The following is a 26863-nucleotide window of genomic DNA, read 5'->3' as shown; positions in this document are numbered from 1 at the left end:
CATGATCCGGTAAGAGGGCCATATTACACAGGCATAACTGGCACTGATAATGTTAGAGAGATGACAAATCCTCACTGTTGGTTCACACTTTTAAATCACAGTCTTGCTTCTTTTTTTAATATATATATTTCTGACATCCCTCCTCACCCGTCATTCTGATCCTGTGGGTCCATTGATCAGAATCTCTTACCGGTCCCACAGTTAAAGTCAAAGGGTGATGAGCTGCCAGGTTATGACATACTAGGCTTCATATGCTGTTTAAGTTTTATAAATAAATTAAGTTGCTGACAATAATCATGATACAAAATTATATTATTACTTATTTATGCATGATGTCAGCAGCAACGTAACATCTTTTTATAACATATGATCACATTAATGTTGAACTCGAAACTTAAAGAAATTTTGGATGCCGTGTAAAACGTAGATAAACTGAATGCAATTTATTCTCAAAGCAAACTGTGTTTACTTACAACAGTTTTAGTGTTCTCCGGCCCATGTAGTAATATCCTTTATACAGTTATATGAGTGGTGAACCTCACCCCAGCCCTGCTTATGAACCACTTAACCTTTTTGAGGATGCCTCTTTCTGGGTACAGCTTTGGGGGCAGATGACTTCTTGGGAGTAAAAATACTTTGATCTACTGTGTGGTATGGCACAAAAAGTGTGCGCACTACAGACTTCCACCGACCTAACTGGCCAACTGCCGGTTTCAGCATCCAATCAACTTGAATGGGAATTAAGTTATTTAATCATGTGACTCTTCTAGACTTTGTGGCTCAAATGATCACAGTTCAATAAGAACTTTTTGCTAGGGATGTAACGCTCAAAACATGTATCCACCATTTTACAGGTGCTTGTTTCACAATGTAAGCTGATGGGGAACAGTCTTTTTGGGCAGGGTGATGTCGTATTTACACAGTTTGGCCAGTACTAAAGTTGGCTTCAAAATCCGGTGCTCTTCCTGGAGTTTGTTTGATACCCAATCATGATACTATCACCCGTTACTAGTTAAACTGTTTACCTGTGGAATGTTCCGAGCGGGTCTTAGTTGACCATTCCACAACTTTCCCAGTCTTCTGTTGCCCCTGTCTGAAAAAACTCAAAGTTAATGAAAAAGTTTATGAAGTAAAGCAGTCTTCGTAAGGTTTTCAATTGAACATATGTCAAAAGGGATTAGCAATCCATCACATTCTGATTCATATATGTTTTACACAGTGTAAAAGAGTAAAAATCCAAAAAGAAATTCTATAAAATGTGATAGAATAGAATTTGAAGTTGCAGAAAATAGAAACTGTAGTAAAGTACAAGTAGCACACAATGACATTTAAGAACAATATTTGAGTAAATGTATTTTCTTAGTTACTGCACTGCTCGGAACGGACCACGGAAAAAAAGCTCAAATAAATCATAGCATTCTGGAGTCTATCTGATTGTATTTAGCAGGATTAGTCATACATCTGTGGTTTACAGATCAGGATATTGTTGAGTAATTAATAGTGAACTCAATAACAATAAAAGCCCACACGGTTTAACCACAAAGCCTCACTGTTTTCCCCATGTCTCTTCTATCTACGTCGGATTACTGTGCGCATTCAATTTTTCCCTCTTTCTGTTTTCACTACTCAGTGCAATGAACATCAGCAAAGGGTAGAGCTTTCTTTTTCTCTCGTCTGAAATTTCTAAATATATCACTCGCTACAGCTGTTGCTGTCAGGAATGACCTGAAAACAGCCAAAAAAGGAGGTTTGACACGTGGTATATAACAGGCTTTTCCCTGCTAAATCCGTCTCTGTGTTTGCCAATAAAGCAACCGCAACAAATTGATCTGAGAAAGAGAAACTCGAGAGGAAGGCATCTGAGGTCGGGGCATTAAAGCAAAATATCACTGGAATTCAACCTTAATTCAGCCGCTGCCCTGTGACATTTGAGCATGGTGAACGGTAATTGCAAGGCAGATTCCTTCTTTCCATTTTATTGAGCATGTCGAGAGAGAGAAAAAAAAAAAAGTGCTCTAGATTTCCGTTGTAGAATCCTCATCATGTGAAAGGTACGAATGACTGCACAACTCAATAATTTAAAAGTACAGGGCAAATCTCTTTAAATGCAGGAGCAATATTATTTTTCCCCTAAGTCTGACAAAGGCATTAAATATTTAACTTAGAACGTAATAAAGCTGGCTTTTGTGTAACTGCGGTAGTAAAGAGAGGTTCGACAGCAGTTAGGCACATTTTAAAGCACATGTCAAGGCAGGGATGGGCAGAATCCATCGAGCACATCCTGCACATATTTTATAAGAAATCATCAACTTGCTGAAATTCACAGTAAATGAGGGAGTCAGGGTTTGGCTCAAAGTCTCACACAGAGCGCCTCAAGCCATACCCGCGTGCGCTCAGGTGTGTGTGTGAACGTGAGTGTTCATGAACCCAAATGTATGTTACGTTACAGTTTACGTATATACACCATCACTCCAGAGTGTTACGGCTGTGCGTACAGCTCCAGCACACACACACTGCCAGCGGGCATACACAATCCTTGCATTTCAAGGACTCGACACCTCTGTTTTGCTACACAGTGAGCGTTGAGTCACAGCTCCACTCTAACAAGATATCCAGGACAGGGGGAGGACTGAGAGGTGTATTCTGGGTACTAAATAATGTAAGGAGGGAAGAGAAAATATTGCTTTTGTTTGTCTCACACGCAGGGCACGACCCCCAGTGTAGCAAAACATTGGTGATTGACAAAGGTCAGGGAAATGTGATACTTCACTCAGCTAGAAAAAGAGATTGAATATTCGGCTGAATATTTATCAGCCGGATGCCAACACAAGTCCAAGTGAATGGTAATGTTGCTCCATATCTGCTGGATGTGTAAACAGTTGAGTGTTTGCCATATCAGGGTGTTGATAATATGCCAGTTCTGTGTTTACAGCTTGTTTATTGCTGCCCCCAAGTGGCCAAAAAAAAACTGTCATTCCTTGAGGTGATGGTGGTGGAATTACAGGTGACCGCAGCTTGAGACTCTGTTTCACAATTGGAAGTGTGCAACCACTGGATATTTTTAAGGAGAGTGCCGGACAATTTCCAGCCGTGTCTGTGGTGACGAAAATTAGAATGTCAGTGATGATAAGTTGGAACATCCTCAGCTGTGTCTGTTGCAATACAAATAAGGGATTTTGACAAGACCATTGGGACCATTTCCAGCTGTGTTTGTGACAACCAAAACAGGTATTTTAAGCCCACACATGATCTTTTCCTAACCCCATCATTTTTTTTGTGTCTAACCATAACCATAAGCACAGCACTTTCACAACACCAAATAGAAAACTGAACCTAAAGAAACTTGAAGTTGCGACATATCTGTGGGTCGCAGAAACAAACATTGCCAACATTTATTCTGACGATTGGATTACTGTAGAATGGATTGAATGATGCATGCTGCAATGAACATTACAGCATACAGGTTATGTGTTAAACAGAACAAACACCAAACTGAGAGCCTGATCAATATATTGGTTAGGCGATATCATTGTCTGAAAATGACTCAAATATCACAAATATATTGGTATCGGTGTATGAGCTGTCCGAAATGCAAACATATCGGAACTTTTTTTTTTGTTTTTTAAAGATTATGAAGCAGAAAGAGATGCTCAGGACCAACTGTAACAGTGTACTGTTTCAGTGCACAGAAGATATTTTGCACATTAAAGTTTATTATGTTAGTAAAAGTAACAATACAATATCCTGCCTTTTTGATATGTTTGATATTTTTTTCAGGATTATTGCCAAAAATGATTGCAGTATATCTGCTGAAATATTGATAATGGAATTTTTTACAGCCTAATAATAGTATTCACATCTGCCCCCCAAAAAACATGTACTGGGCTCTACTGAGGGTTCACTATGCAAAATGTAAACTTTGTCCTGAGGTTGGTGCTGATGATGCGACCGGAGGAAAGGGCAGCAAGTCACCGATAAATGATAATCCAAATTTCTCTGACATTCACTCGTTATCTGTTTTCTATTTTAGAAATTTTTATAAAGAATTGACATTTTTGGGCTCATGTAAGGGCAATGACGCCTCACAAGCAATGGTTCTCCCATCATCACCTAGCTACAAGCCATAAGATCTCCCCAACTGGCGGCTCTGACTGTGACAAGTACAATTATTTGTGTTTCACCTGAGGCCCAGATCATGTTAAAAGCACATGATCCTACATTGACATGCCATCTAAAAGCTTACTGACCAGTTATGTCAGTGATTATGTGCATTAGGCTGTCGTGTAAATGACTGTCATTAGTATAAAAGCTCACATGCACCAGAAGGCATTGGCTGCTTGGCTCATTGTCTAAACTCTGCCCAGAAGGACCAGAGGAACATATGTGAACCAGATGTGTCATTTCCTCCTGGGGTTTAACATCATTTGCTCACTCTGGTTTATTTAAGGTGGCATGTATTCACTCATGGCTAACCTGCACCTAGCACTGCACAAGGCCACCAGTTTGGGCTGGTGATGTCATTTGGTGCTCCAGTCTGCACTGTACTGATCAGTGGAACAGCAGTACTGAGTTGACATGGTGGAGGTGGGAGTTGTGAAATATACTGCAGCAAGCCACCGTGGGGTGATGGAGATGTCTTGGCTTCACTTTTTGGAGGGCTTGTCACATCGTCTGTCTTTAGATACTGCCCCTTCTGGCAGATAGAGTAATAACAGAAACACTATCAACGCACTTACGACGCAGTAGGCTCTGCCAAGAACACTTGATTTTGACTGGGAAAAGATCATGTTTCGAATTAAAATGCATCATTTGCTCATGAAAAATACGGCAGGAGATTTTCTCCAAATTCTCATCAAAAATATATCTAGTTTTTGTCAGAAACATGGCTGGAAAATGTCCCAGATGTCTCTTTAAAAATAGTATTCGTAACACTTACTGATCCTCACTTCATTATATTAGCGTGAAACAAACAAATGTCATGATTTGGCCCAATATCTTGCCTCTAACCGGTGTCAATCGAGAAAATCTAGTAAGCAATGATGAGGTATTTACAACTCTGTAAGGACACTCCCACACAGAGTTTAAAAGCATGCAACTCCCCTCCAGCAGAACTGAAGAAGCCTCTTGGACGAGGTGGTGAAACGTCTTTAAGGAACTGAAACACGCCTGCGATACAGCATTTAGAATTACCGTGACCTGGATGTGGGAGATCCTTCATCATCTAACCGAGGTCTTCGTGTAAGAACAACCCCTGTGAGCACTTTGATTTCCCCTTAAGCTCTTTAACAGACATTCCTTTCCTTATTTTAACTGTGCTGTAGATTTTCTCCAGGGTATGTCAACTCAGCTTGTTGGAAGAAAACATGATAACATTCTCAGCAGAATGGTGTTATCCATCCAGAAATATTAATCTTTTACTTGGAATCATTTCAGTTGGTGAAGACCTTAAGTAGTAGCAGTGTTGAAGAGGATATCAAATAAAATGAATTCAATTAAAAATAAAAGATGCTGTTGAAACCAGTAAAACATATTAAGGAAAGACTTGCTAATAACCATCATTAATAAATGGTTATTTCAAAGTGAAGTTCATAATTGCTTTTATTAGTTTTTCTTTTTTTATTGTTAACAAATGATTCAATTATTTATACAACTGTATTAACCAAATGTTCACCGTTTAAGTTGCAACCAGGCATGGACTGGCCATCTGGCATACCGGGCAATGCCCGGTGGGCCGACGCACATTTATGGGCCGGGCTTTCATATTTCAATCCAAAAGTTTTATTATAAATCATTTTTATCGACCGTGATGGCCCATTGGTTGATTTTCTTGAAGGACATTGGGCTAATCCAATCTCTCTCAGCCCTCCTTTTTTTTTTCTAAGTGCACAATTTAGAGGGGGCGGCCCATTGGTCCGTCTTCAATATAGACAGTGAACTGAGCCAATCAGGATATAGTACGAAGGCGGCCCCACCCCTCCCTGCGCTGTCTCCTGCAACTTCTGCTAGTTTCAAAGTGTTGAGCGTGAGGACTGACAACATGGAGCAACCAAAGAGAAAGAAATTGGGTGTGGAGAAGTTGCGTGCTAAGGGAAGAATCTCACTGTAGATGCTGCAAAATGTACTAAAATTACAGACATGTTCACTGTAGGGGCTGCTGTAGTCTCCACGTCCTCTGAGACAGCAATGATCCAGTAACAGCAGGTTGAAGGTGAAGACAACAGCAGCGGGCAGGAGAGGAGCAGCCAGAGATGCTGACTGACAGGGACAGTGTAGTACAGCCGGTAAGCAGGTAGTAACGTTAATACAGGGACTGTGAGGTGATGGAGGGAACGTTAGCTCTATTACATGAAGAGCTCTCAACGGGTCGGGCCGGCCCGACAAACCCGACCGGACCCGCGGGCTCTGGCCGAGTTAATGGGGGGGGGTGGCGGCAGACAATTCATGCGGGTGTGTAGCGCTGTGTCGGGTTCGGACTGTAATTTTCAGGCCGGTTGAGAACTGTAATTACATGACAATGATGAGCAATGGCGATTGATTAGTATCGATATTAATTGGTGTTTTGCCATGGCACTTTATTCTGATAAAACAGCAAACGGTCAATGCTGAGAAGTGTCGGATGAGCATTAAGTGTCTATTTTAGGCTCCATCATAGCATTTTAGATATTTACATTAAAGGTGTGTTGAAAGGTTGCATAGTAATTTGAATGAGTAGCAACCCTCTATGCTGTGGTTAAACATGTTTTAAAAAACAGATTTTAAAACTGCTAAATGATTAGTAAAAGCTTTGCAATTTAAGCATTACTAAAGTAAGTGTAAAAAAAAAAGTATAAAAGTATTATTAGCAAAAGGTTTGCCCACATTGAACAAGAATAGATCTGTCAAATGCTTTTAAGACAAGTTGCTTTGCATGAGTTCATAAAGCAGCCCTTTTTTTAGCCTGATATAACAATTTTATAGCTTTTTAAAGGGAGCACCTTTTAACCTGAAGAATTAGAATTGAGCTGCTATATCAGGGAAATTCAGAAAATACATATTAGAGATGATTTCAATAAAAAGGATAAAATAATCAATTGAACTACACAGAGCAGGCAAAAGTGGTAGAGTTAACAATAGACGCTAAACTTCTGAGATCTAGGATGCCAATGATACATTATGCTTGAAATAGAATATACCTTTACTCAACTATGTGTTGAGTAAATGTACTTATTTGCTTTCCACAATGGTTATTTGATAGACTTCTAAAGTAATAATAAACTGTAGATTTCTAACAAGCCTAAAGGCAAAAAGTTATGGGGTGTTTTTCCTGGTTGTGCTCCGCTAATTATGAGGGGCCGGTCTAAGCCAAAAATGCCAGGGCCGATTTTTTGTCCCCGTCCAGCCCTGGTTGCAACTGATATTTATAAACCTTTACAGGAGTTTAATGAATAATGTTTATAGACGAATAGAGGTACACAGCATTATTTACCATTTTCTTATTAACCAGTGTTATGAACATGTATTGCAACTTTTCAATAAACAGTTGGTCAGCAAAGCATTATGAAGCATTTCACTGTTTCGTCACGTGATCTAAGTTAAAGTAACCATTAAACTGCCATTTATCATCTGTGGTTATCATGAAGTATTACTGATTTATCGGGATTCCAGAGTTTTAGTAGTATTCACAAATCAAATATTTGTTCACAAAATAATGAAACTGGAGCTCTCAATGGGTTCTCGTATTCCACTATTAAGAGCACAGAGTCTATCACTTTCAACAACAGAGATCCTAAAGAGCTAAAGGAACAAACTGTTTTTTTTTCCATTTCCCCAATCAGCAAATTATACAGTCTGGACTTGGATCTTGGCATCGTCTGTTGATGAAGCGTATAATAGACTAATCTGTGTTTGAGTTTGTTTATTTCATATCACGCGTTGTAATTTGGAACAGCCTCAAGGCCGAAGAGGTTGCTGCTATGTTGAATAAAAAATTAGTCTGAATAAAGGGAAGCCTCGTTTTACTGGATATTGAATGCAAATCACACACACACACACACACACACACACACACACACACACACACAGTGGACACTACTTGTGCCAGCTTGTCCTCCAGAACTGACACAGTAGAGAAGAACATATGTGGCCAGTCAGGAGTCTAGACTTGTCAGGGGACGTCGCCTTCTTGAGAGAAACTGACACACGCGCCCAGCAAAGGCTTTGACGCAAAGACGGGGCAAAAAATATACATGCCAGGCAGATAAATCCCCACAATGAGGGCATGTCTCAGCAAGGATTTACGAGAATAGAACCCTCTCGCTCTCTTTTCCAATATGTAGATAAGAAAAAACATATGGCGTGATCTAAAACGGACTAAATGAAAGATTGTGTAACAAAGATTTCACATGAATTAATATATTCAGACCTACATCACTGCCTTCGCTCACCGCCCAGTCACTGCACCCTTACGGCTCTGATTTACCGCCTCGACGTCTCTGAAAACAAATGTGTGTTTTGGTAGTCTGGAGTTTGATCAGGATTTATGCTCTTTGTCAGACACATACACACACCACGCCGCCCCCTGCTTTAGTCTCCGTCATGCTGCGCTGGTAATATAGCACAATGTATCCACGGCACGTAACTGCAAGTCAAAAAAATGTCACACAGCATCAAAATGAAGAAATATTCCCCCCCCCCGTCCCCCCGTCCCTCAACTTCGTCTATAGCCCCTGGCTACTCATACTTGTTTGCTTGTGTGCTAATCTCATTTCAGCTTTTTTTTCAGGCCAGCCGTAGGGAGAATTTGAGCAAACGGCAGCAAAGCGAGAGAGCCACAGCTGACCACAATGACGTCAGCTGCACCGACCTGCCTGACTGACGCTGCGTGCACGTACACACACTCACCTACACCCGCATATCCACGGGGGGATTTAACCATCAATGGCTCCTCAGTTTGAATGCGTGTGTACTCGTGTGTGTGTGTGTGGGTGTGGCAGAGTAACCTATGCTTGCCAGTTGCAGCTGTAGCCTCTAGCATTTAAGGGGCAGACTGACATTTCCAGTTTCCCCTCCTACCCGTTTCAAAATGAGTGCGCACACACTGTAGATTTACAGATTTGATGTATTGAATGTTAGGTATGAAAAAACAGGTTTATTCTTTCACTGATCATATTACAAGTGAGTCATTCAGGCGAGGCAAGAGTCTCAGGACCATGCTTCGTTTCCAGCGACAATGCAATGACAGATGCCAACAAAATCTTGTGCTGGAATAAGCTGATGTTGAGAATATGAATGAAAGTAGGGATTTGAATTCAATCCAACACCAAAGTGTTACTACCCAGAAGGAGGACCGTGCCAGTTTGCATATAACGGAGAATATTTCATGTTTAAAATGTTTTTTATTTCAAAGCTGTTCTGCCTGTTAAACCTATCATGGTGCCCCGGATCTCTAACTGCATAATGACCTGCTGCTACGTGTACGCCTCCTTTGCGCTGACCTGCTGACAGCTTCAATAAAGCTGCCCGTATCGCTTCTAGCAAAGTCCAGCTCCCTAAACCCCCACCCCAACCCCCTTTTACCAGCAATCAAATAACAACTCGGACAAATTGGGCAGAAAAGTCGAACAAAACAATCTCATGATTTCCACACGGATAGTTTTGATTGCGCCGCTCAACTCCCGCTCACAGCTCGTCGCTGGAACGAAACAGCGGCGGCGCATCACCTGAGCAACGACTGATTGAATCACCCGGGCCGCTGAGAAGCAGAGTCAAACGCCATCGCAAATCATCCACTCAGGTGACGCGTTGACGGGGTGAAAGACAACGCGTGCCTGTCAGAATGTGGGAATGCTTGCATAACACATCCACTGTTCACCTCAGCGTCACTGACATGTTTAAGTGCCATACTTTACATGATTTGTTAAGTTCAGTGATCTCTACGAGACTGTATCCCGCTAACAGAGACAGTTAAAACCCACAGATTCACATAAAACAAACAAGAACAAAAACACAATGTGTGAGGTACTTGCGGCAGATTTTCATCTGAGGCTGTCTTTCCTCGGAATGATCGCTTTATTCCTGCACACTCTTCAGGAATGTTCTCGTTCAGCAGCCAATGGGCTTAAGCGACGGGGACATATACTGTCAGCTCAGCTTAGTAAACAGTGGGCGCAAACAGGCAAAACATCTTTCCTCTCTGCCATGCAGTCGCACGGGGTCAAATTATTGAGGTCACGTTACAGAGGGGTAAGACTAAGAAGCGCGAGGGAGACATGGAGCGAGAGAGAGGGATTTGCTGTACTTTCTTCCAGGGGCTTGTGAGCCATATGTCCGGCCCTGGGACACAAGGGGCTCAGGAGGACGCAGACACATGGGTAGCAGGCTGCAAACTGTGCTCGGTGGTCAGGCACGTGGAGGAAGTGCGCCATTAACAGCGAACTGTCTAGCAGTAGAAACAAGTAGTCATAAGTGAGTATTTTACAGCTACAATTCTGCTCAAATGCAGCGCCATTGATGAGCTGTCCAGCGACGTCGGCTCTCTTTATTTCATGATAAATACATTGGATGTTAACGACACCGTAAAAGCAAAATCCAGTTCTAGCTTTCGGATGCGAGAGCTGCTGATGCTTTTTTTCAATCCATCAAAGACCATCAGACCGAAAGAGATACAACAGCATGGATGCGTTTCTTTCTGACAGTGCTCCCTTTGCTTTTTGTTTGCCAGAAATGTACATGTCTCCCAAGATGACAGGGAGTAAGACGAGAGGATTGATAGCACTCTCATGTCTGTATATTAAAGATGAATCAACAACCAGCAGCCGACTGGATCAGATGAAGCACAGAGGGAGGAAATGAGCAAGCTAGTGTCATATTATCATATCAACATTTTCTACAAAACATGTCATATCATGTTTGTATTACATGGATACATTTTTTTTCTGCCACTCTACTTTATTTTGGTAAATATTGTACTTTTTACTCCACTACACTTTTTTGATAATTTTATTTACTAGTTATTACTAGTTATCAGTCACAGCAGGTTTTTATATGTTTTTTTTATTTTTTATAAGTACTCAGATAAAAAAAAAATAACAAACACAATTTCCGATAATTAGAAAAATGCCAAAATCAATTATTCAATTATTGACCAGGCCAATAGTTATTTGACAGACATGCACATCTCACAAAATGCCAATTTCTACTTTTACTTTTACTCAAGTATTAATTCAGGGTACTTTTAACAAGACTGTATGGATATAAAGCTAACATTGTTATGCTTTAGTGTTTGTACTGAATTAACAGACAAAGTCGTAACGTCTTAATTAGTGCTAGCGTTAGCGGCACTGGCAGTTTCAAGCCTAACAGAGTCAGAATAGCATTTTCCCCGTTTCCGGTCTTTGTGCTGAGCTAAGCAAATGAGCTGCTGGTTCACAGCTAACACACAGGCATGACAGAGGTGTCGATCTCTTGCATCTCTGACGGTTAGCAAATAAGTGTTTTCCCCCCCAAAAAACCCTCAAACTATTCATTTAATTGCTGAAAGAAATCATATGCATGTACCCAAGCCTCAGATTTTGCAGCATTTTTTTTTTCATTTCTAAGTTGAAAGTATGCCAAGTACATCGAGAAGATTCAGAGGTGAAGTGCTAAAGCGAAAAACAGAGAGTGAGCACTGAAGCAAGGGAACAATCCCCTGAGATCCCTGCGAGAAAGAAAGAGGTGGATGATGGAGAAAGAAAGCACAGGCAGAGAGAGAGAGACAGAGAGAGAGACAGGGAGAGAGGGAGAGTTTGCCTCCAAGCCATGGCACAGAGGAGGATCAAAGGTTTGTGCTCTGCATCACAATGGACATCCGGTCACCAATACTGATGAGCTCGGGTGTGTGATGCTCCATTCACAGGGCTGATATCTTATGGGTAAACAAGTGTTCATTACATTGAAATCAATGGACGTCTTTGCCCCATGTTATTTGACTGTGCGGTTATTTTGCAGTGATGTCATTCATGGGAATCAAAAATTCAAAGTAAGGACTGTACAAAAAACAAAAAGCAAAAAATAGATAAACTGACAAAAAACAAAAGATAAAGAAGATGCGTCTGAGTGTCAATGACAGACATTACTTTGATCCTTACTGAGGATATAATCTGTACGGCATCGGATTTATCTCACTTTTACTCTGTGCAGTTTTGTGGCACTACACTCTCCCGCAAAGACACAATCATTTTTGTGTCCAACTGTACATTAGATTTGACCGTAAAGCTGAAATGTTCACTAACAAACTGGCAACAACAATTAATTCAACCCCCGCTGTCTTCCAGAACCCTCCCTGTTTTTGTCTGTCCACGTCTTAAATCTAGTACTGTGATGCGTGTTTACACAGTATCACTCTGAAAGGTGTTTACCCTGCAATTTATAGGTGTCCAATGCACAAATCCTTGAAAAGTTTCTGTGATACGTAATGCAAACCGACATCCAATTTAAGCTGCTACATACAGTGCACAGCATGAAATGATCACTGTGTTCTGCACACTGACTGAGGAGACAGTTTGCCAGACTAACCACTGCATAATCTGGTAAACATGCCTTCAAATATAAACCAACTGTGGGGATGTTTACTAGAACATTGCTTTTATGCCAGTCGGGGGTCTCAAATCCGTATTTATTTCTGCAGCAGTGTTGGTCCAAGACTTCATCAGCAACAAACAGCTTAGAATACGGTAAATTTTACAGCAAACAACTCCGGTAACTATTGAAATTTTATTTTCTGCTTGGGTTCAGGAATGCGATGTGAGCTGGAATAGAAAACCAACAGCCTCTTTCTGCTCAGAAAGTAATAACATTGTGCTCTTTGCAAACTGTCGAGTGTGTTCAGAAACATCTCAAGAAAAAGGACACATCACTTCACAGGACTGTGGTGTACTTTATCTCAACCTTGATCTTGAACCCTTTAACATTTCCTATAGATGAGACAGCATGCATCGCTACTATGATGGTCAGAGGATTATTTGTGCCAGATTATGGACTGCAATTACTGTATTACTCTTTTTCAGCCCAGCCTCACATCGAAATGTGCAGTGGCTACATTGGCCCACAGTGCTTGAGGTGTTGGTTTCACAATAATGGCCCTAAAATTGTGAATGACTTTTTTCCTGCGTATTGTTTTCTATCGTCTGTATCACTGTCTGTGATACAAAAACTTTGCAGACAATTCTTTCATAATCACTGAAAAATTCAACGCAATTCAAAGGTAGTTTCTGGATCAAAATGTGTTTTGATAACATATATTGCAAAAGATGTGTTTCATTTTCATAATTTTCCATGTGGTTTAAGCAATAGTGTCCATAGCAACCACCACAGCAATAACACCACATTGTTGCATTTTTAACGAGAAATGTTTGTTTTATTTTCATCATTTCCATAGCTATGTTGATTCAGCAGTAGAGAGACCATAGCGACCGCCATAGCAACAATATTGATTCAAACTATTTTCCAGTGAAACCTGAATAAATCTTCATAAGAACTCATCAACTAAAGATCATGCACATTGAATGACTGTAGAATATGAAAATAAAACTTCCATTTGTTGCTAGATATATTACCATAATGCATTTTAATGCAGAAACTACCAATGCATCTTAAAAGTGCATTTGTGACTGATTGTGGAACAAAAAAAAGCAGTTGACATCTCTTTCACTGACAGACACTTGACCGTCACGTGACGTGGGTACAGGACAACAGAAAAGAATATGCAGAACTAAAGTCCATGTGTCATAATTTTAGAGCCATTGTTGTGAGACTACTTCTTACGCTGTGGACCGATGTAGCTACGGCACAACTTGATGTGAGAAGGGGTCATTTTATATGCAATGTAATGTAGATATAGTTAGACATTTTCACTATGAATGCGACTGTGTTGCACATTTTGAATAGCCCTGTGTCTGAGTGGTGCTATATAAATAAACGTGCCCTGCCCTGTGTTGTGCAGTATAAACTGTCCATGCATCCTGGGGAGAAAAATAAAACAAAAAGGGAAATTGCAACCTGTTCTACAAAGGCATATCTTCCTCAGTTATGAATCTTTTATGTTGAAGATAAACATAGATTCAAAATGAATCCGGTGAGAGAGAATGCATATGATGTTTTTCTTCTGGGATGTTTTTTGTTGTCATCCTCATCAGGTGAAAAAAATAAAAAATAAATAAAAATACATTTAAAAAAAATCCTGCAGCGTTTAACAGATGAGTTAATGTCGTATTTTCAATGGCATAAACATTTTTTAATTGAAGACAGAAAAGGCGGTGTAAACGTCACACTGTGAGTAATTACTCTACAAATTAAAACATAAATAAAGTAATAAATAAAACTGACAAATACAGTTTTTTCATCAGAATGCTCCAGTGTCTACTTGGATAGGAACCTATACAGGCTATAATCTCTGTAATCATCTCGAAAATGGGACGTATTCTCTAAATAGCTACGGTAATTTCAGCATTACTTGTCATTAGTGTCTGTTTGTCTATCACAGATGGTTGTAAGTCTTCTGATGAAACACTTGTGACCTCCAGTGGGATTCTGTCCCTTCAACTTGAGAGCCTATTAATTGTCTGCAATTATCCTTTGCAAGTGTGGCATCTGTCAGAAGTATCTCTTCTCTTCCCACATGGATAGAAATGCCATAGTGGTAAAGGTTGACTGCGACATTCACTATTTATTGCACAGTAGGGCTTGTACAGTCCAAATTTGCCATCTTGCCGTCACAGGCCTAAAAAAAAAAAAAACAACTCTTATCCCATGTTTCTGAAGGGCAATGTTTGACAGCTTGCATACGGGAACTTAATGAAGACAGTGCCTTGTCTTGGCTCTACTCATGGTAAAACTAAAAGATGAGACATTTTGTAAACTAGCTTGTTTGATTACTTTGAGTTCATGTGTGCTGTTCTGCGAAATTGGGGAATAATCCATACTTCCCTCTGTGCATTCAAAATATTTAAAGTTTAGTGCAAATTTGAAGAAATAAAATGACAGGAACCAAACCAAAGAACTAAGGAAATTATAAGGCAACAATTATAAATATATCAAAAATAGTCAGTAGAGAACTATCTTTGTTACAAAAAAGGTACAAAAGTTTTGTCCTGTACCAGTGAGAGGGACATGTTCTTCAGTTCCTCTACTGATTTCACAGCCTTGTATCCCAGCTGGTGGAGTACTTTCTGACAAACAGCCTGTGTGTATTCTACCATGTCATAAGACAGTTTCAAACGCCAGCTCTCAGCATTAGCTGCCGAGTCCCTCACAGTGCCAAACTTGTGTTTTGCTGAGGGCTCGTTGCTGCCCCGAGTGTTTGCATGTATCCAGTCTTCTACATTTTTATCCAAAGGCAGCCCCAGGTAGTCATAGATCTCCTTTGTCTTCAGCAGAGGATTTCTCGCCAAATCCTCGTAACGAACCAACATGTACTTCCCTTTAAGCCAGTAGGGATGGCTGAGACCAGTTGAAACAGAACTGAGAAAGTCTTCACAGACAACTGTGAGCTGACTCAAGTCTAGATTGTAGGGCCTTCGCCCTGTGGCCCTCCATATACGCCACAGCCGATATGTATCCCTGAATGTCTCGATCCGTGATGACAGGATACCACGCGGGTCTCTGACAAGTTGAATCACTTTGATATTCAGCCGTGGGTCTTCCACCAAGGCGCGCAGATCTCCAATCTCTGGCACCCGGACAATTTTGATCGCCACGTGCCTCTTCTCACGACATGCTTCCGTTGCTAAGGTCATGTTTAGCGATGCACATTTCTTCACACAGTCCCCTTCCTCCACGTTAACGTCGGCAGGCCCGAAGGCGTCGCAAACCGGTTGCTGGCACAATGCTCGGCTGGCCCCGCGACGGAACAGTTTATCTGTGGTGTGGTTCGTCGGCGTCGGCTTGATGTAGCTCTCCAGGAAATAGAGATCACAACCGTACAGGCTACGGAGGAGGTCTCGACTGGCACCGAGCATCACGCGGCGGTCTGCGGCATTGCGGCTGTGCGACAGGCGCGGAATCAGTGTAGTCTGAACATGATAAAGAGGCTCAAACAGGTAGAAAACCTCCTGGTGCTGGTTGAGCAGCTGGCCAACAAAGGAGGAGCCGCTACGGGTGGTGGCCAGGACCAGGATGTGCGTTTTGCGTGTGGCATTGATGGAGAAGTAAGGGTAGTCATCGCAGCCTCCACCGCCCGCTGCTCCCCGCTCAAAGGGAGGTTCTGTCTCCTGGCCCCCCAGACCACAGTTCTGGGGGCTGGGCAACGGGCACAGCTGGAAAGGCTTGGAGGTGAGTGTCCGGATGGCCGTGTACTGGATGGCAATGGAGGCCAAGGCCAGTAGAATCACTGCCTTCCAGGAACATTGCATGGCTGAACAACTTCATTTAGACACGGCGGTCAATGCCAGGTCCTCCCTGTGAACAAAGATATTTTTGTCTTTTATTCTTTGAAATTATTTTGTTTTTGATTTTTTTTGGGGTCTGTGAATACGTTTCTACATTCATATTCAAAACAAAACACAACATGGTACCAGTTACTGGGCTAATATTACAATAGTTGTGACACGTTTGGCCCCTTGAAAAGGAGAAAATCAGGATAAAATCTCTTTTGGAATATTCCAATTAACACTTTAGGAAAACTTGTGATGCGGCTGATTTAAAAATTGAGGGTGAATTGTCAGTTTCAGGCAACATATTTATCTATGATTCCAAGACCAGAAAAGCTATATTTCATTCACTTTGGCTCGAATGTTGAAGGCAGAGTTGAAGATGAATTATTTACTGAATGAGACGAGAACAAGATCGCTGGAGCCATGAGACAGAATCCTGTGACTTAATCTTTCAATTTGTCTCCTGCCTCTCCTCTCCTTGCTTCAGCCTGATTGTTTGAAAATTAAAACAGATTAAGAGGAGACTTCTGCGTCCCCGAACTTTGGCTTCCCCATCCAATCAGCTGACACTGACTGCCAAAAAAGACGTACAGCAGTCGGAGAGCTCAGACCACAATGGAGTGGAGGCACAAAACGGGCAGCATGCAGTATCGAAAAAATGCCAAGAGACATTTGTTTTGGTTATAACGTGGTTTTACCTGAATATTACAGAAGGTTATCGGTTTTTAACTCGCTTTATGGGTTAGATATACAACCATTATTAGGGACACAGGATACTTTACCAGCTACATCACAGTACATACTGCAGTACACCTTAAACATCCTCCCTCTGTCAACTCCAGCTCCTCTGCATCTAATTCAAGCTTCTCCCTCGGCCTGATTGGAGAGTCTGAGCACTGTGTCATATTCCACCGGTTCTGGAGCAAAAACAGCCGGTCCGGAGAGGTAAACAGTAGTTTAAAAGCTTCTCTGCCAATGTCACGTCAAGGGGAAATGATGCAGGATAGAATATCTTTTTTTTTTAAGTAATACCATACTACACTGGGGCCTGTCACAATGCTCACTTCAGAAGCCATGCGTGAGACTTGTGAGGACCAGAAAAAAAGAAAAATAAATAATGCATCAGGGTAACACAATGTGAAGGGGGGGCTGCCCTGAGAGGAGAAATTTAAAAAAAGAAAAAAAAGAAAAGAAACACCCTAGAATTGTTTCATGAAAGCAGAGTAAAATCAATTCCCCTCACATACACACTGCATGAGGAGAGAGTCAGATGGCCGAAGACAGACAGAAGTAGAGGGACTTCTATGCGCCAGCCGGCGTAAAGAGGATGACTGACTGACTGCATAGAGAGACTACAGCCCTGCGTGTGTGTGTGAGGGAGCTGATAATGTTGCTGTGCTCTCAAACAACACACACAAAAAAAACACTGACTTCTGAGGCCACCGATAGATGCCCGTGCTCTTGGCGGGCATCAATTATTTCGTCTCCTATAAAGATTTGGAATTTTAATAAATAAATAAAATAAAACTCTGCTGCAGCGGGAAAGATCTTTTTTTTCCGCGATGCAGACATCCTCACCAGCGCCGCGATAAGACAACACAGCACAATGAACGCATCCCACCCAGCCGCAAGTGTTCCCAAAAACCACCACGTCAAACAAAAAGCATGCGTAAAACACCCGATCCCGATCAGATTACGGAGTGAACACACACTTATTCCCCGTTATACCTTGTTGGTAGTTGTAGTATTCTCATGATGCACGTCCATGGAGCACGGCTGCTTTCCTTTTTTCTTTTTTTTTTTTTTTTTGTAGTCCTTAAACGGTCTCCATCGTGCGCTTCCTCTTGGACAGGAGGGGATAAATGCGCCTGGCAGTCCCGTATTTTCCCATACGGCGGCGGTTTAAGTTGAGCGACGGGCTTCGGGTGCAAACATAAGAATAAAAAAAGGAAAGGATGGGAGCTTAAAAAAAAAAAAAAAAATGCGGTGGAGTAACGTTGAAGCGCGCTGTGTGGTTACACTGAAGCAGCCAGGCGGCGAGACTGACCGAAGCGAAGCGGCAGCGGGTCTCCCCTTAAATGATGCGCAGAGGCTGCGAGTGTGTGAGGTACACAAGGAGCGACTGTCTGGACCACCCCAGACCCCTCCCCCTTTCCACCTGCCTCTCTCTCCCTCTCTCTCTCTCTCTCTCCCACACACACACACACACAAACACTCACACACACACCATCATCATCATCCTCAGTCTCTTGCCTGCCACATCACACACACACAGAGCCCCCCCTCCCGTCCTCCGCTCTCTCTCACTCACGCGGGCACACGCACGCACGCACACACACACACAAAATCAGCCCTTTTTCACGCAGCGAATGTGGCAGCAGCGATGTGATTTCATCGACCCTTTTCAGTTTGAATGTTATGCAAATGTTTGATTGTTTTTGCATCACGGAACAACTTCTCTCTCTCTCTCTTTTTCTGTTTTCTTTCCTTCTCCATGAATAAAGATGGCTACCTCGCGTCCCGCAGGTGATCTCAGCTCAAGCATGTGTGATTCTGCTGAGAAATAAGCAGACGTGCGAGTTTGAGGAATTTAATGGGAGAAAAAAATCCCCCCCAAAAAATCAAATCGTGAAGTCGCCACATGAACTCCACCGCCGCGGGCTCTGTGGTTCTGCAAAGCCTTCTCTCCGGGGCATCTGGAAACCCAGATGTCGATACAGGACTGGGTGGGCCGTTATAATGATCATGATATGAGTGTTTTAAAGTGTAGTTTACTACATTAAAAAATAATAATGATTTAAAAACAAAAATGCTTAAATGGGTCTCCTGGTATAACTCAGAATGATTCATTTGGTCCATACCTGAATAGGAAAATAAGGTCCTCAGAACACTGTTTGAAGCTACAGAGGTGGCAGGGTCCGCCAAATATAGACGAAGTAAAACAGTATGAAATTGTGTTTACATTTAGTTTAAGGGAAGGCATTTTAAGAGGAGAAAGATCTGCATTGAGAGATTTTCTTAATGCCTAAAAAACGATTTTGTTTTCATGACTGAATGAACAAAGTGACCCTAAAGGAGAACACAGTTTCATACTGTTATACTGTGTTTATGTTTGGCGGACCCTGCTAACTGTCTAGCTTCAAAAAGTGTTGTGCAGAATGCATTTTCCTCTGAGAACAGCTTGTTTATTCAGTTATGGAAAAAAATATATATTTCTGAGTTTGTATTATGACCTCATGAATTTGGAAAAAATTAGCATTCTGAGTTGGAACTATATTGTGCTCCTTTAAGGTCAGTTTGTTTATTCAGATTTATTTCAGTCATACAAGCTAAGAGAGTTTGTTGAGGCATAAAAAGTCAGTCAATAAAGATTTTTTTTTTTTCTTTTCTGATCAAGATTTCTTCCAGCCTAATTTGACATCTACGAAATGCTCTTTGACGTTGACTGATAGGATGACAGAGTGATCTGACGCGTATATATGTAAACATGCTGCTCCATGAGGACTTTCTGTTTTTTCTTTTTTTTGGGGGGGGGGGTTGTATTTTTTTTTTGGCCTTTATATGGCTTTCATTAAGAGTTCAGCTGAAGAAATGACAGGAAACAGGATGACAGGCAGGCAGCAAAGGGCCCCAGGCTGGGACTTGAACTCAGGGCTGCTGCAGACATAGCGTCCGTACATGGGACGCCCGCCCTACTAACTGAGCTAAACAGTACCCCAAGGTCTGTTTGTATACAGTAAACCTGATAATGTACGTTAGCTGGCCAATGCTACATGTACCCAATGTAATGATTATGACATGTACTACACATTTGTTATCTCACCTCAAGTTCTCTCTGAAGGACAGACAGTCCATAACGTTCTCTTCATGAGACCAAAGAACAGGTCCACAATCGTTTTCCTGTCCGGCCTCCCCAGTGGCCTATGAACTCGCGGAGGTTCATGAACAATGATTGGTCTAATTACCTCAGAGTGTATTTAAAATGACCCACACATGATTTGATAGTAATTTCAAAGAAATGTCAAATATGTTGCTCTGGAATTACCACCTGCTTACTCATCCAGACATTATTAGTCAGAGATTTGTTACCATTACAAAGGTCATTTCAGCTGAAAAATCCTTGGAGCGTAATTCATGTGATTGAATAGCATAGTTTTCTAATGGGTTTCTTGGTTTGGTTTCCTTTTTGGCAAATTTGATGTGTCAGAGGTCCAACAGAAAAAGATTTTTTTGTGCAAGTCGAGTGAAAAAGAGAGAAATATCTCTCTCTTTATTATCAAGTTCTCACGACCCAACATTGTAGAGTTTATGAAGGTCCCTTTACCAAAAGAGCCACAGAATTCTAAATTGAGCATGAAATAAAAAAAGATCATGATCACAGTGAAATGTATCCTAAGAATGATGATAAAAAAAAAAAGCTGCATCGATCTCGACATGCCTTTTCTCTTGGTCATACTGTATATTGACTCTTTTACAACAGAGTTTCTCTTTTTCGCTCAATCGATTCTGAAGTGGGTGTTTTTCAGGATAAAATTTCCCACCACAAACTGCACCCATGAGATGTAGTGTGGCTTAGTGAAAGGAGCCAGACCGTTTTGAAGAGCTTGTGATTCGAACAGACAGCCTATCATGATGGAGGACTGTGGGGATCTGGTTCCCCATTTCACTGGCAGTGGTCAGTGCAATAGTTAAAAAGCTCTCGAGTGACGTGGTGCCAGAGATACTGAGATTCACTCTGAGGTGCCTAAGGCTCGACAAGCTATCGTGGCTGACGTGTCACCAATTCCAAATCACACAGATGTCCAATAGCGCTGGGAAGCCAACCTGGATTTTAGCAATCAAAGTTTTCTCGATAACATTAAAGTCTGGAAAAACTCACAATCAGAACTGGCCGAGCCTGGTCACAGCAGACTGGGCCAATCAATAGAATATAATGAGGGATTTAGAGATGAGGACTTGACTCACCAACTCTTGAGCTCCCCTAAACAACAATTTAAAATAGGTGTAGATACAAAATTAAATTTAACTGTGCGATGTCAATGAAAAAGGAGCGACGTCTGTTTTCAAATCTTAATTCGATGCAGCCTTTCAGTGGCAGCGAAATTGAAAGAAAATTAAAACGTACCCAAAAATATTAGAATAATGCCAAGATGTGTTTACCAGTGTCGTAGTAACTTAGATAATTTGCTCTATTAAAATGCTAATACCATTATTAGTACTATAAGCAAGTTCTGCAATCCTACAAGTATGAGCAAAATGTATTCAGGTATTGTCACTGTCAAGTAAAAACCATGAAATTCCAAATGTAGTGATTACAGTTCTTTTAAATGATGTGTGTCTTAATGGTTTAAGAACTGTTTGTTTTTTGTTTTTTTTTGCTAAATAAACTGTTTAAATCATATTAGGAAAAAGCATCAAGGAGATTGAATACTTTCAGAGGAAGGTAACAGAAGGTAAGAGTACTTATTATGCAGATGGTTCAGAATCAGAACCATCTTTATTGGCCACGATTGTGCACAAGGAAATTTACATGTATTTGTCGCCTTCAATGTAGCACTTAGACTTGAATACATAATATCTGTATAGACATACAGCTCGGAACAAGGCCAGGACGTTAGCAGTGAAAGTTTCTGCAAACCACAGATATGTTGAATGTTGACATTTGCACTGACGTGGCATATCACGTTCACCTTATGCTTATTAGACACCTTTCAGATCAGGAGTTTGAGGGGATGCCAGCATTACAAGACAACAAGGCGGTCAAACAGCCGACTGCAGCTGGAGTCACACCACTGGTCGAGTGCATGGCAGGCTCTGCCATCAGTGTGCAAATGTGCCAATTGTTGTAAAGCACTTTGAGTCATCAGTAGACTTGAAAAGCGCTGTAGAAATGCAAGTCCATTTATTTTCCTAACCCTGATGAAGTGCTTTTTATCAGTAAACCTCCGTACCTCGAACTTAAGCACAGCGTTTTATACCAGCGTTGTGACAAGAGAAAAAATAGGTATATTAATACCTTAACCAATGGTTAATGGTGGTATGGTAAATACAGAGTAAAAGTATAAATTAACTTAGAATAGGAAAACTCAAGTAACTCAAAATTGTACAAAAGTTCAATACTTACTAATACTCACTAGTACTTACTATTACAATCTGCTTTTCGCCACGTGTCCTCTCTGATTCCTACTCTGAACATACAGTACATTTTGACCACTTGTACAGATGCACTAGGCAATCTTTGATTTCACCTCTCTCTGTTCATGTTTACACACACATTTATTTGCCCCATCCTGGATGTGCCATGAAGTTGCTTGGGTATTGTCCTAACCTCACAGATGAAAGGCCCCTGGATGTCCTTATAGCAGAGCCACGGGGAGGCCAGCGAGGCTGCCAGTATGCAGCTCTGATTCCATGGCTCTCCCCTGACCGCTGATGTCAATGAGCCCAGCTTGTGGAAGCCGTGTCAAGGGACGCACTACCACACTGAAGCCGGGCATCTGCTGCAGCGCGATAGCCTTTCAGTGCATTATCACGTGAGGCTATTCTTCTTCAGCATCCTATTACAGGATTTGTAATAGATTCATAACGTGCCAGGCTAAATGGTGTGTGTGTGTGTGTGTGTGTGTGTGTGTGTGGGGGGGGGGGGGGGGGGGGGGGGGGGGGGGGGGGGGAATGCTGGCTTTGTTCCTCACTCCGTCATCTTTATGCCAGTGTACACATGATGACAGAAGCTGGGCTTCTGTGTATGGCATCTCTCATTCACAACCTGGAACTCTGTCCATGCAAGGATTTCAAGGGATTGTTTTTATTGACAAAGGAGGAGGAGGCAGAACACAGAGCTTCTCCTGGAGTGAGAACCTGTGTTATTCAGCTATTGGTCTAGCATCTGACAGCCATTCTTTATTCAATATAATGTTCTTTATAATGTTGTTGCTTTTAACTTCTCATGGCGCTGCTAAGGTGTTAATTGTGTTTGAACGCACATCTTTGATTACATATTACTTCACTGCATTACTTCTATTTGGTACTTTGCCACCATCCCCTCCACCCGTAGATATCAAAGTCAGGTCATAAACATGGAGTATTGTGAACGTGATATGACGCGTATTGTAGAAATATGATATGTTATGTCACGCACAAATGTGAATGCATCAGTGGCTTGCAGAAATGTCCACAGCCACCATTTTATCTGGACCGGACTGTATATTGCACATTGTGTAAAACATAAAAAAAAAATACTTCTATTAAATACAAGTTGCAACTATCATCTCAATTAGAATTTTTATTAGTACTGTAGTAACGCTTATCTACCATTCTTTGATTTTAGTGTCATGTGGATTCAGTCATTTCAAGTAAGTATTATTTGTATTTTATCTGTATAGGGAACCAGCTGGGGTGACTGTGACGCCAATTTATAATGATAGAAATAAACCCACAGATATTTAATGCTTTAAAGTTGTATTTGTCTTCAATACAAACATGAATTGAGACATTGGTCTCAGTATGACCCACTGTCACAGTGAAGGTGATATAAATGTGCTTCAAATTTCAAACGAATAATACATATAAATAGTGTTTACATAGAACTACGATCACCACATACTCGTGCCCAGGCAGTGACAGCACATGATTTGGCTCCTGCTGTGCTCAGGGATCATACTGTTATGTGACAGGATGAGGAGTAAAACATGTGCCGCGGCATCGTCCGTGTTTTTGGAGCAGAGGAAACATCTTTTTCGACTGATTTTCCAGGCGAGTTCTCCCCACTCCCATGATGGTAATTGCTGCTCGGTGCATGACACGCAATTTTACAGTGGTATCTTCTAATAGAACATAAATTAGAGAATGGGAACATTTAATTTGGTCGTCATGAAACATTTTATTTCCCTGTTATAAAATGATCCAATTATATGTTGTGTTTCTGACTTTCAACGTCCTCTTACCTTAGGAAGAGCCGTCAGGGTAAGTTGATAGAGCACATTAGGAAATCTGCGTCTGCTCTGTCGGTTTCTGTCTCCATTAAAATGACTGACAGGGATCCCCTAGAAAGTACAGAAAGGCTGTTTGCTTTATTGTGTACTGTTTACATTTACATGACACAAGTTTACATTGTGGCGATACAAGGTTTTCACCAGACTGTAGACCACAGAATGATTTTCTCTTCAGACAGTCACTCACGGGGGAACACAGTTGTTAATTGAGCTGTACATAAGCTATGGAATTTGACATCCTTGGCTATTGCGGAGGAAACTGAATCAAGAAGTCAAACACCATGAATTATCGCTCCCATGTTGTCTTTTCTATTACAGTAAACTCCATCTTGGCACATTATAATTGCATTGTCAAATGTTTGTGCCTAAACCTGACCAGATCACGAGTGCAACTGTGTCTGTAGCACATACATATTTATGATTTGCCATAATTAAAACACATTGAGCCTACCTAAATTTACTGTAATTTAATTGAGTAGTAGTATTATGATACTTTGTGGGGTGTGACACAGGTTGTCCGTCTGAAATTTCATCAAAGGAGCCGATCAAGTGCATCGTAGCGACAAGTAGAGCAGTGGTAACGCCCCTTGGTCACTCTCTTCAAAACGTTTTTTGAAAGAGAACAGAAACCAAGTCTAGCGTGGACTGGCGGGCGTTGAGCGTGCGCAGACTAGCTCTCTGTGAGCAGGGTGCACACAACACATTTTTTCCTTCTGACCTCTCTGCTCTCTGCCTGTGTGCCTGCCATGCTCAACCTCACCCTCAGCATCTTTTTCAGACGCTCTCACTTGGACTGCACTGCAAGCTGCAACATTGAGAAGTAAATAAATAGATGCCATAGAATTCAGCTGGTCAGGTGACGAGCTAACGCCGTTGATTCTCAGGAGCAAGGGCCGTGATTAGTTCAGACACACTGGGAGGTTTCTCATTAGGATCTCAGAAACAAATGTAGCCGAGTTGATTAGAATTTGTTGTTTTCAGTGTTCGCGGTTGTGGTTTCCAATTACACTTCCGCCAAATTACAAGGCTGTTTTTGAGGTTGGGATGATGCAATTACTGTATGTTTTGGAAACCAGGACAAAGCGTTCTAATTTGTGTGCGTTAGAAAAAAGGAGGGCATTTTGGTTTGAATCAATTGGTGTGATAGTCCTAAGTGCCTACCTTGCAATTACAGCCATTCCCCAAAGAACCACACTCAGGCTCGGTAGATTTTCCTTTACTCTCTCAGCACAGCACCTTGCCAGTTGCCAGAGTTTGTCATGCTTCTTTATGCTGATCAGTGGAAGAGAATAGGTTTTGGACAACTGTTTGGTATTCACCACAAACAAGAGCTGCCCAATCTGCATCCCCTACGCTGAATATGTAAGTGACCCGAAAAAAGCTCCCATCTTGTCAGTTCTCCAGCAGCAATGGCACTGCTGTACGCGCTCCAGACTGCTTGAAATTCCAACTAGACGTCGATCCCTCAGGATGACTTTTATGCAGTGTAAACCCACAGAGGATCGGCTGTCATTCTACTGTACTGGCTGCTTTGTCAAAGGTCTCCTTAATCAAATAGACACCATACGTATATTCTGTCTCTAGACGCATCCATATGTATGGGGTCCCGTATTTGATAAATGACTTCACAGCCTTGGCAAAATAACAACATGACATTTGAATTATACACATGGTGGCTGCTCACACATACACACACATATAAACCACATTCAGCTGCTACTGAGCCAGTCAGTCAGTTTACCTCTTTTCAGATGGTTAAAGCTAGCATACAAGTAAGCATACAAACAAACAAATTATAAATGATTCCTATAAAAAATTCTCTTTTCCTTTACAGCAATTGTGTTTGTGAGGTGCTACGAAGCAAGATCAAGTCTAATAGCATGTCTGATAACAATGAGGTTTAGCTACCTTTTTCAGCTGTGGAAGAGAAATCAATGAGTTATGTGTTAAATAACAGATGATGTTGCAAGCTTGTGTGTTATTAATCCCCTTTCGATTACAGGGTGTGATGATTATACCAGTTTTTCAAATTGTCAAGTCAATGTGTTTCTCTCAATATACAACTTATAAAAATAATAAATTTTATTAAGATAGTACTTTCCGTGGTTGTCAAAGACACTCTCCTCATTTACATAAAAAAAACACAACACATTGAAAATATGGAGAAAAAAACAACATCGTCAGAGCAGTTCCGAAAAAGTGGGTTTAACAAATGCTTCCAAGAATTGAAAAATATAAATAAAATTGGTACTATTCTGTAAGGGCATCCCTTGTGTCACAAGTCATGGCAGTCGTGGGGACATACAAGCTGAGATGAAACCTTTTATCCCACCTATTATCTAATAAAACAGCTGTACTGCACACACTGAACTCTGTTTCTTTGCCTTTCTTTTCACGAATCCTGTAGATTATAATTCGGCACAGTTGCATAAACTTACTATGTTGATCCCTCTTAGTGTTTTTGGAAAGCATCTCTGTTACGTT

The 26863-nt window shown here is 41.3% G+C and overlaps 1 protein-coding gene across 1 annotated transcript; it reads right to left on the bottom strand.

Annotated features, from left to right (window-relative positions):
* Positions 1 to 12619: 12619 nt before the first annotated feature.
* On the bottom strand, positions 12620 to 18549 carry LOC115580673 (carbohydrate sulfotransferase 1-like). The gene is made up of 2 exons (XM_030415252.1): positions 18117 to 18549; positions 12620 to 16413 (listed from the first exon to the last, which is right to left on the bottom strand). The coding sequence occupies exon 2, from the start codon at positions 16365 to 16367 to the stop codon at positions 15081 to 15083; it is 1287 nt and encodes a 428-aa protein (XP_030271112.1). The 5' UTR covers positions 16368 to 16413; positions 18117 to 18549; the 3' UTR covers positions 12620 to 15080.
* Between the last annotated feature and the right edge of the window lie 8314 nt (positions 18550 to 26863).

Source organism: Sparus aurata, chromosome 4 (assembly GCF_900880675.1).
Source record: "Sparus aurata chromosome 4, fSpaAur1.1, whole genome shotgun sequence".
NCBI classification, from domain to species: Eukaryota; Metazoa; Chordata; class Actinopteri; order Spariformes; family Sparidae; genus Sparus; species Sparus aurata.
Note: the sequence above shows the minus strand (reverse complement) of the source record. Positions and strands in the feature narration are given on the sequence as shown.

Coding starts and splice junctions, on each gene's coding strand:
- LOC115580673 (XM_030415252.1), bottom strand. CDS start 16,367: ATGCAATGTTCCTGGAAGGCAGTGATTCTACTGGCCTTGGCCTCCATT.